Genomic DNA, 10,536 nt, shown 5'->3' with positions numbered 1-10,536 from the left:
CAAGAAATGTCAATCATTGTACTGTTGATATTTGGCTCTGTTGACTAATGAATTTGCCGGCCACTGTGCTAGGCTGTTTGAGTACAAGTATGGGTTATCCATTTTGTGGTAACTGTAGGCACACAATATCATTTCCTACTTTAAAAACTGCTAAACGTTAAAAATTAGGCTATTCAGAAAGTTTATAAGGTTTCACAATCATTGTTTTAACACAGAAATCTGTTTATTAAACCCAACAAAACAAAGAAAATTATACCAGCCCTCAATTTTTGAATTTTCATTTAAATAAGCAAACTCTAAATCCACATCTTAAAAGATGTTTGTGCATCTATGTATTTCCAAAATACTCATATTTCAATAAGATTTTTCACATTATATTCACCAACAGTATCACAAAATTTTTTGTTTTGTTTTTGTTTTTTGTTTACATAACTTGTAAGGAACAGTAATTCTAGAAACACTAGAAGAAAAAAGCATAGCAATGTCCACAGTTACAAGAAAAAAGTGCACATTACTTGGTCACAATCACAGTCATTACTTGAAAAACTATAACAAGTAGATAAGAAATCTCACTGATGCCTAAACGTGTCAAAAAAACGAATGACGTAAATTGTACATAAAATAAGGCAAATTTCAGGAATGCGCAAAGAACTTGTAATCTAACCAAAGCGAAACAACAGAAAAACTGCAAGAGAAGCATGAACCAATGTACTCCATAACTAGCGTAAAAACAGGCTTGCCTCAGTGCACAAAGAAAACGCCCTTCGTGTGTATCCAATGCTACAAAATCAGAAACAAGGGCAGAGGATGGGGGGGGGGGGGCGTTTATTAAAGTTGCCACTGCAGCCACCGAGAGTCCTTTACATCACGTTTACCTAGAACTGTAAATCGTACATGTCATATCAGGAGAGGCAATGGTCTTTTTGGAAACTGTGTCTGAGAGAGAGAAATGAAAACTAAGCTACACACGAGTGCAAATTTTCAGATTGTCACTTGCAACCTCCTAACATTGTCACCTACATCCGGCCGCCGCTGGAGGGATGCCCGTCAGACACAGCAGCGGCTGTCTGGGGTGAGTGGCAGGAAACCAAAGTGTGACGCCCCCCTTCCCCCCCCAATGATATGTCTTTTTAAATACTGAATTGTAATGAAAACCTCTTTGTAAAGCTGCAGCGGTGCCGGGGATGCTTGGGGTCAGCGTGAGTACGGGCTTCTCTCGGAAGTGCTTCCTGATATGACCATGTCAAGAACACAGGCAAGGGATGTGGGTGTGTTTTTGCAGCATCAAGTGTTCTTTTTGTAGAAAGAATTTGGAAAGGGGAGAAGGCAAAGGGATGTGGAAAAGGTACTTACAGTAGTTTTTCTCAAAACAGTTTTCTTTTAGGACCTATGAAAAAGTTACCAAAGTAAAAATGACCATTTCGAATGAAAAACAAGTTTCCTTTTTATAAAAATTACATATATATATATTTTAAAATACAAGATCCTTTTTCCATTGTTATAACCTGTAACAAGAAATTTTGGCTTTTTTTTTTTTTTTTTCCCCCAGATCCTGCAGCTTTTAGTTCAATAAGTCAGTAGCAAATTCCACTCATATTTCAGTTGGATCTGGAGCTGTTCTTTATACCACAAGCTTCTTGCATTTTATCCTTGAAGTAGGAATCACCAGCCATTTTTTTTTTTTTTTTTGGCCCAGACAGTTATGCTGACACTAAAACAAAAAGCAGCAGGCTGGACACACAGCGTCTCAAGTGCTTCAGAGGCCAGAGTTCCTGTGAGGCCCCTGAACACATCACTCTATGGACCAAAGACAGGGTGGCCGAGCAGAAGTGTTTCCCTTAAGACCAGGCAGCAGGGCCATCGCTGCTGGGTAATCAAAATGTCATTAGTGGAAACGGCGAACTCAGACCTCCGGGACTAGGATCGCCTTTGGAGTCAGTTCTGCTGTAAAATAAGGTTTTCCAGTTCGTCTGCGGAACGCAATAAAAACGCAGCCGACTCGCGATACCCGGCCACGAGCTGCCGCACAGCGTTGATCTCGGTGGGACTCAGCTGCGGCCGGGAGCTGGCGCTGCTGGCGGACCCGGAGCTGGGCGCCAGCTGCCTCTTCATGCTCAGGTCCGTGGGCCCTAGAGAAACGGGCACAGAGTCAGACACAGTGTTCATGCTGGCACTTGGAACATAAGCATACCCCGCTGTTGACATCATTCATGCCCCCCTTCATGAGAAGCTGCTGATGCCTCGAATCAAAGGCAGCTCTCAGGCCCGGCCGGTGTGGCTCAGTGGTTGAGCATTGACCTAGGAGCCAGGAGGTCAAGGTTCCATTCCCAGTCAAGGAATGGCACATGCCCGGGTTTCGAGATCGGTCCCCAGAATAGGGCGTGCAAGAGGCAGCTGATCAATGATTTTTTTTAAAAATATATTTTTTTTACTGATTTTTCAGAGAGAGGAAGGGAGAGGGACAGAGAGCCAGAAACATCAATGAGAGAGAAACATCGATCAGCTGCCTCCTGCACACCCCCTCCTGGGGATATGCCCACAACCAAGGTACATGCCCTTGACTGGAATTGAACTCGGGACCTTTCATTCCGCAGGCCGATGCTCTATCCACTGAGCCAAACCAGTTTTGGCGGTCAATGATTCTTAATGTTTCTATCTCTCCATCTCCCTTCCTCTTTAAAATCAATAAAATATATTTGTTAAAAATCACTCAGGAAGACTGAAGAGCAACACTGATGCAAAATGAGCGGCTGGGGGTTTTCCTGGTCTAATTTCTGGCAATCACCTCTCTCGGTGGAAAGACCTTGTCTTTAACGTGTGCCTTTTAGGAAATTCAATGACAGGTCTATCTCCCACATGCAGAAGTTTCTCTTCCCAAGTAAATGATGAGGATCACAAATGCTTTTCACTTGCTGTTTGTTAAATGATCAGACCCCACCAATTCAGACGCTGAAATATCCCCAGCTGTAATGCTAATGATGCTGAATTACACACTCACCAATGAGTGGGAACATGTAATAGATTTAAGTGGCACAATATGGATGCGATTTGGGGTACTTTTTCCTTCCAGACCAAAGTTTTCTTCTGTGAGGTTGACTATGATTAAACATGTGGACTCAGAGTGCAGTCTGCTTTAGAAGTGTGCAGTAAGCAAATGATTAGTACAAACAAAGCCACAGAGACACCCGGCTGAGAATACTGGTTTAGGTACTGTTCACGTCCCTTCTGTATTGATTTGCAAAAACGTGTCAATTTTTTTTTTTTTTACATATATTTAAAGGGAGTCAGATAGCTCTGCTTTTTGACATTTTGTAAATTTTTACTGAATAATAATTTATATTTTATTATTTCTCATGCATATACCACATATTTCTCCAACTATCTGTCTAAGGACACTCCAGTTGTTTCCATGTCTTGGCTACTGAGAATAATATTGCAAAGAACACAGGGCTAAATAGATTTAAAAAAATTAAATTCTTTATTGGTGAAAGTACTACAGATGTCTCCTTCCCACTGCTCTCTCCCCAGCTGCTCCCTGCCCCCCATACATAGGTCTTTATGAGTAACTGTTTTCCAATTTGTCGGGCTGATACCCAGAAGAGGGATTGCTGGATCATACAGTAAGTAGCGCTATTCCTAATTAAAAAAAATATATTTTATTGATTTTTTACAGAGAGGAAGGGATAGAGAGTTAGAAATATCGATCAGCTGCCTCCTGCACACCCCCTACTGGGGGTGTTCCTGCAATCCAGGTACATGCCCTTGACTGGAATCGAACCTGGGACCCTTCAGTCTGCAGAACGATGCTCTATCCACTGAGCATACTCAGTTAGGGCTATTCCTAATTTTTTGAGGAACCTCCAGCACGGTTGAACCAATTTACATTCCTACCAGAAGTGTAAGTGGACTCCCTTTTCTCCACACCTCTTCAGCACTTAACTTTTCTTAAGGAGAATAGCCATTCCAGCAGGTGTGCGGTGGTACCTCATTGTGCTGCTGATTTGCATTTCCCTACAGCAAGTGAGGTTGTGCATCTTTTCATGTCTGAGACTGTATGTCCTCAGGGGGAAGTGTCTGAGCAGGTCTGCCCATTTTTAAACTGGATTGCTTATTTTCTGTTGAGCTGTGTAAGGTTTTTGTATATTTTGGATACTGACCCCTTATCAGAGGTATTGTTTGCCTTTTGGTTTTGTTGTCAGTTTCCGTGGCTGTCCAGAAGCTTTTTGGCTTGATGTAGTCCCATTCATTTAGTTTTTTGCTTTTACTTTCCTTGTGTTTAGGATTAAGTTCACAAAAACCACTCTCAAGTCCAAAGTTCATACATTTAGTGCTTTTTTTCTATATACTTTACTGTTTCAGGCTTCTATTCAATTCTTTAAACCACACTGAGTTCATTTTTGTGTATGCTATCCCGTAGCAGGCTAGTTACAATCCCGTTTTCCCAACATTATTTATTGAAGAGGTTTTCCTTTCTCCATTGTATGTTTTTGGTTTTTTTTTGCTGCTTTGTCAAAAATTACTTTCCCATGTATATGTGGGTTTATTTCTGGGCTCTTAATTCTATTCCATTGGTCTGTGAAAAATGAAATATTGCCATTTGTGGCAACATGAATGGATCTTGAGAGTATGATGCTGAGTGAAGTAAGATGAAAAAGGACAAGAACCATATAATTTCACTTATATGTGGGATAGATAAAGCAGAAAGCCATCAAGCTCATAGACACAGACAACAGTATGGTAGTTACCAGAGGAGCACTGGGGTGGGTGGAGAATGAAGAAGGTAAAAGTGAGAAGATTTATGGCCACAGCAAGAGACTAGCCTCTGGGTGGTGAGCATACAAGGCAATACACAGATGGTGTATTATAGAATTGTGTTATTATCCAATGTTGCCCCCAATACATTTAATTAGATGAGTTTATAGTTTTCTTTTAAAGATCTTCAAATCTGACATTTGTGTAAAGACCTTTTATATAAATTCTTATTGGATTATTAAGACATATATATATATATGTCATATATATATATATATATATATGACATATATATATAAATTTTTTTAATGAAAAGTGAGAACTGTGACACTAAATACTTAATTGCTATGATTGTTAAATTTTCAGCTGGTAATGGATGTGAAGCCCTTGAGTATAACTAAGCACTTAACTAAAGGCATGCTCAAAATTGTAAGGATTTTATAACTTGAAAGTATTTCAACAGATTTTTCTAAAGACAGAACTTTGATTCAGAGAATGGTATTCCATTCATGAACTAAACCAGGGATTTTTTAAAAATCCTTCTAGTTCTCCTTGAGGCATGGAGATGGGTCAAGACATGACCCATCTCCCATCTCCCCTGAAGGGAAAAGGCTTCTGTCAGCCAGGAGGCAGAAGTGGCTTCCCTTGGAATTTAATTCGGACAGAGAGGAGACTAGCGCACCAGAACTCTGACAGCTGAGAGCTACTTATACCCACTTCTGCTCTGGCCTTTCAAAGCTTTGGGTATGGAGCAGCAGTTAGCTTCCACTCGTTCATGTTATAAAATCAAGATACTGACATAACAAGCTGGAAGGGTGAGAGGTAGGGAGGCCCCACCTGCAAACAGATCATTCCCTGGAATTATTCCCCTACGGATACCAAGGGATGACTGTGTGCAAATAAAACCGCCTCTCGAACTCCAAGAGAACTGGAGCCCAGGTCCCTCCTGAGCATTGTGACATACCCTGATTTTCTTAGCTTTCAGGAATCCCAGGACCATGCAGATCTTTATGACAGAAAACGGGAAGGGTTCTGCTCTCAGCTCTGTAGCTCTCTGTCTGGGTGTCTGACTGCCATTCGAAGGTGTACCGTTTTGTGGTGGTTTTGCTGCCATGTTGCTGATATGTGCTCTTCACTGGGATTGAGAAAGGGTGGGACTACAGATCCAGTTCTCTTTGGGGTAAGATAAGTTATTTTATTTGAATATAGCCATCCCTTGTTATCTGTAGGGGAATAATTCCAGGACCCCTGATGATACCAAAATCTGTGATATTCAAGTCGCTTATATAAAATGGCAGAGTATTTGTGTATCCTTCCATATACTTTAAAGCATTTCTGTATTACTCATTACCTGACACAATGTAAACGCTATGTATTGTAAATAGTTATGCTGTATTGTTTAGGGCAGTGGTCGGCAAACTCATTCGTCAACAGAGCCAAATATCAACAGTACAACAATTGAAATTTCTTTTGAGAGCCCAATTTTTTAAACTTAAACCTCTTCTAACACCACTTCTTCAAAACAGACTCACCCAGGCTGTAGTATTTTGTGGAAGAGCCGCACTGAAGGGGCCAAAGAGCCACACGTGGCTCACGAGCCACAGTTTGCCAACCACAGATTTAGGGGAAAATGACAAAGCCAGCACGTGTTTTGTACAGATGCAACCATCGTTGGCCTACCTATGTATTAATAGTAGATGTCGACATTTTCTGTCAATATATCCCATCTGGGTTGGTTAAATCTGTGGACATGGAGTCTGTGCAGTTTAACGGATGACTCTTCACCTCTGGCTCAAAGAGATAAACTTCCCAAAGAAGACAGGGCTTCCACTTTTTTATTCAGGTCATTATTAACACAGGCAGCTCTATAGACAGCCACCCACGCCTGCTACTTTGTTTTCTGGAAGAAAGCTGACTTATCTTTCTTGCTTTCGGATCTACAGGGTCAGGATTGCATATATAAGTGAAAACCACAAGGAATTATCTGGATGAGTGTTTCTTCAAAATTTCCAAGTTGTTAGATAGGGAACCAAAAATATATGAAACAAAAACATTCACAAGTGGAAAAGTTTGCCCACTTCTCCCCTCACTAGGGACTCCCCATTTTAAAGCAGGTGAAACTGAGTCCTGACAGGTTCACTGGCTTGTCCAAAGCCAGAAAGAGATCCTGGCCCTCCATCCTGCACCGTCGTGGCCCAGCTTGGAGGAAACTTGAGTATTAGACAGAGAAGGACGGCTGCCCCAGAGGAAGGTGTGGTGTGTGTGTGTACAGCGTGCTGGCCAAAGGCCCCAAGAGGCCCAGGTTTAACATGAGATCATACTGAGGTGGTGGGAGTTGGCTCGTTCATGGCTAGAGCCTCAATTTGATCCTGGTTATCACTGCCCCAATCACTCCTCTAGCTGGGTAGCAGTGATTTCCTGACTCCCAGTATCTTTTATAAATGGCCATCCATCCCCGAATAAAGAAAAAGCAATGCCTGAGACAATGACTAAATGTTTACAAAGTCTACTTCAGCATCCTCCTGGCAATGTTCTTAGAAACCATGTCTTCTGATGATCAGCTTGGGTACCTGGACTAGTGAACTATGTTTGGAAGTGTTCCCTCCTCTTCTATGTTGTGGAAGAGTTCAGTAGAATTCACCAGCGAAGCCTGGGCTTTTATAGGAAGATTTGATTACTGATTCAATCTCCATACTAGTAATCATTCTGTTCAGATTTTCTATTTCTTCATAATCCAGTCTTAGATTACGTTTCTGGCAATTTATCCATTTTCTTCTAGATTGTCCAATTCGTTGGCATATAATTATCTATAGTAGTCTCTTACGATCCTATGTATTTTAGTGGTATTAATGGTAATGTGTTCTCTTTTCAATTTTGATTTTTTGAGTCATGTCTTTTCTTAGCAAGTGTACTTAAGTATAAATTCTGTTTATCTTCTCAAGGGTCTCAATCTCTATTTCATTTACTTCTGCTCTAAACTTTATTTTCTTCCTTCTACTAACTGCAGGCTTTCTTTTTCTATTCCTTGAGTTGTAAAGTTCACTTGTCTGAGGTGGTATTTTTTGAGTTAGGCATTTATTGCTATGGAATTGCCTCTTAGAGGTGCATTGCAGATTAGTTACTTCCACTTAAAGGGGAAGCTTTTGCAATTGAGCAGTGAAAACAATTTTGAAAAGATGGGACTTTATTTATGCCCTTACATCAAGGACCAAAAAACATTCCCGAGCCCGTGTAGGGTGCTCAGTATATATATATATATATATATATATATATATATATATATATATATATATATATATATATATCAACTAGAAATTTGTGTGGGAAGTTTAGAAAACAGCTAATCATTACTTGTGATCAAACAATGTTGGTCATCAGCAAAGTACTGTAACTTGAGCACAGCAAAAGCTTCACCTAACAGCACTGTTCTGCCTTGTAGTTTTAGATGAACTGCATCAAGAAACGTAGTCATTTCTGTAGCAAAATTTCCAAAGCCATTCATCTATAATAAAAGGGTAGTATGCTAATTAGACTGGATGTCTTTTGGAAATCACTCCAGATTTCCTTTCTGATGAAGCTGGGGCTGGAAGAAAGCCAGCCTTGGTCCCAGGTGCCTGTGGGTGGCCAGAGGAGGGAAACCCTGGTTTCAGGTGCCAGAGGGGAGCCGGTGCGGGCAGCCAGGGGAAGGAAGGTTTACTCTTGCACCAATTTTCTTGCATAGGGCCTCTAGTTGTTTGATAATAGAGTGTGAGAATAGTTCTTTTCAGTCTTAGCCCTGACCTGAGAAAAACTGCAATACAACCTTACCATGAAGCCATCACACTGCTAGGTGATGGCGGTTTGATGTTCAGATTCTATTTCTGACACCATCTCATATAGAAGTGATGATGAAATTAATAACACATGAAGTTGACACTGTTTCAACAATACATGATAGATGCAAACATTTTCCACAATTTACCTGTGGATAAATAGTTCAAGGAATTACCAGCCTATGTTTTAACAAACTTTGTAAATTTTGTCCAAACAAGCCTATTTTTGCTTCATGCATCTTAACAAATTCTACTTTAGGTTGTACTGAATTAGTTTTCTTCCTTAACTTTGAAAATGAAAATGTATTCAGCTGAAATTGTTTCATTCACGTTATTCATAGATGCTAATTCTGTGACTTCAAACTCAAAGTAAACAAGAGGTTAGCATCAATAACATCTCAACTTATTTAAAAAAAAACAAAAAAAAACACCCACAAGGAAAAGCACTTGAAATCAATTGGATTGCTTTTTTAAACTGACTATTGATATTGTCAATATCTCAATTTCTTCAGCACTTCAAGCAGTTTTTGTCTTAATGCTAACAAACAAGTTTCTTTTCCCTGGACACATTCCTTCAACCACTGTGATCAAACAATTGAATAAACTCACCATCGGTGGGTATATGACTTCCCCTGCTTGACTAAAACATGAACCACTTGGAAACTTACTTTGATTGCAGGCTCATTTACATTTTGATCAGATGTTTAATAGAGGTATTTTATGTTTTCATACTTTTCTGCCAAAGGATGAAAAAAGTAACCATTACTCTCAGCATTGAGGCTAAATTCTCTAATGCCTCTAAAACACTCAACATAAGGCCTGGATTACAGCAGATAACACAATACTAGAGTCAGTATGCTAATGACTTGCATTTAGATTCACAAGTGGTTGCAATATAATTTCTTTTAACACCAACACCTTCTGGGTGATAAGATTACAGAAGCATCACAAAAGGAGCCCTGTGCTTTCCATTTCCTTTTCTTCTCCCCTCTTTTAGATCTGTTTGTGGAAAGTGATTACTTAGTCCTTAAAAGAAAGGGTAAAACTCATTTGTAAACCATTTGGGAGTGATTTTTTAAAAAATATATTTCATTGATTTTTTTTTTTTTTTTTTTTTTTTTTTTTTTTTTTACAGAGAGGAAGTGAGAGGATAGGGAGTTAAAATATAGATGAGAAACATAGATAGGCTGCCTCCTGCGGACTCCCTACTGGGATATGCCCACAACCAAGATACATGCCCTTGACCAGAATCAAATCTGGGACCCTTGAGTCCGCAGGTGGATGCTCCATCCACTAAGCCAAACCAGTTAGGGCCTAGGTCTGATTTTTTTAATGGATAGATTTTGACAATAATGATTCAATATATTTAATCATCAAAGATACATTTGGAATAGCTTTCCTTTGGCTATTGGTCAATTATATACTTGTAAAAGATAATATATCTAAATTGTCAGGTATACCAGCACAAAGGTATAAACATTTTTATTCCTTTATTTGGATTCCTATTATTTTAAGCTGCCTTTATCTTGGTTCATCTTCTCAAATGTTTTTTTAATTCTTTCAAAGATTCTGCTTTTGATTTTGTTGGTCTTCTCTATTTTTTGTTTTCTATTTAATTTCCCCATTTATTTTCTTCTGTAGTTTGCATTTTCCCTGTTTCTAACTTCTTGAGTTAAATGAGCAGCTTCTTAATTTTCTAATGTGAGTATCAAACCAGTTTTCTGTCCCATTAATTATAAATATTTCTGAACACAATTCTGTCAGTATATTAAGTCTTTGGTTGTTATCAGTTGCTTAGGTGGTCAGTGTTAGAAAGAATGTGTATTACAAGTGGGTAGATTCTAGATATAACCAGACCACATTTTAATTATTTATTCCCCAATCTAAATGATTTTCTTTTTTTCCTTCCATCAGTTTCTGAGAGAAGTGTGTTGAAAGTCAATGGATGTGACTGTGCACGAGTCATTTTCTT

General features: G+C 39.4%; 1 protein-coding gene across 3 annotated transcripts in view; it reads right to left on the bottom strand.

Annotated features, from left to right (window-relative positions):
* Positions 1–201: 201 nt before the first annotated feature.
* NOL4 (nucleolar protein 4) overlaps positions 202–10,536 on the bottom strand; it is a 192,396-nt gene continuing 182,061 nt past the window's right edge. For all 3 annotated transcript variants that reach the window (XM_036419148.2, XM_036419149.2, XM_045574535.1), the window contains one exon: positions 202–2,129. In XM_036419148.2, the coding sequence (XP_036275041.1) occupies positions 1,936–2,129 (194 nt within the window). In that variant the 3' untranslated portion in view covers positions 202–1,935. The remainder of the gene's footprint in view (positions 2,130–10,536) is intronic.

This window comes from Pipistrellus kuhlii, unplaced genomic scaffold, assembly GCF_014108245.1.
Source record: "Pipistrellus kuhlii isolate mPipKuh1 unplaced genomic scaffold, mPipKuh1.p scaffold_m20_p_6, whole genome shotgun sequence".
NCBI classification, from domain to species: Eukaryota; Metazoa; Chordata; class Mammalia; order Chiroptera; family Vespertilionidae; genus Pipistrellus; species Pipistrellus kuhlii.
The sequence above is the reverse complement of the archived record's forward strand: the minus strand, read 5'-3'. Positions and strand labels throughout refer to the sequence as shown.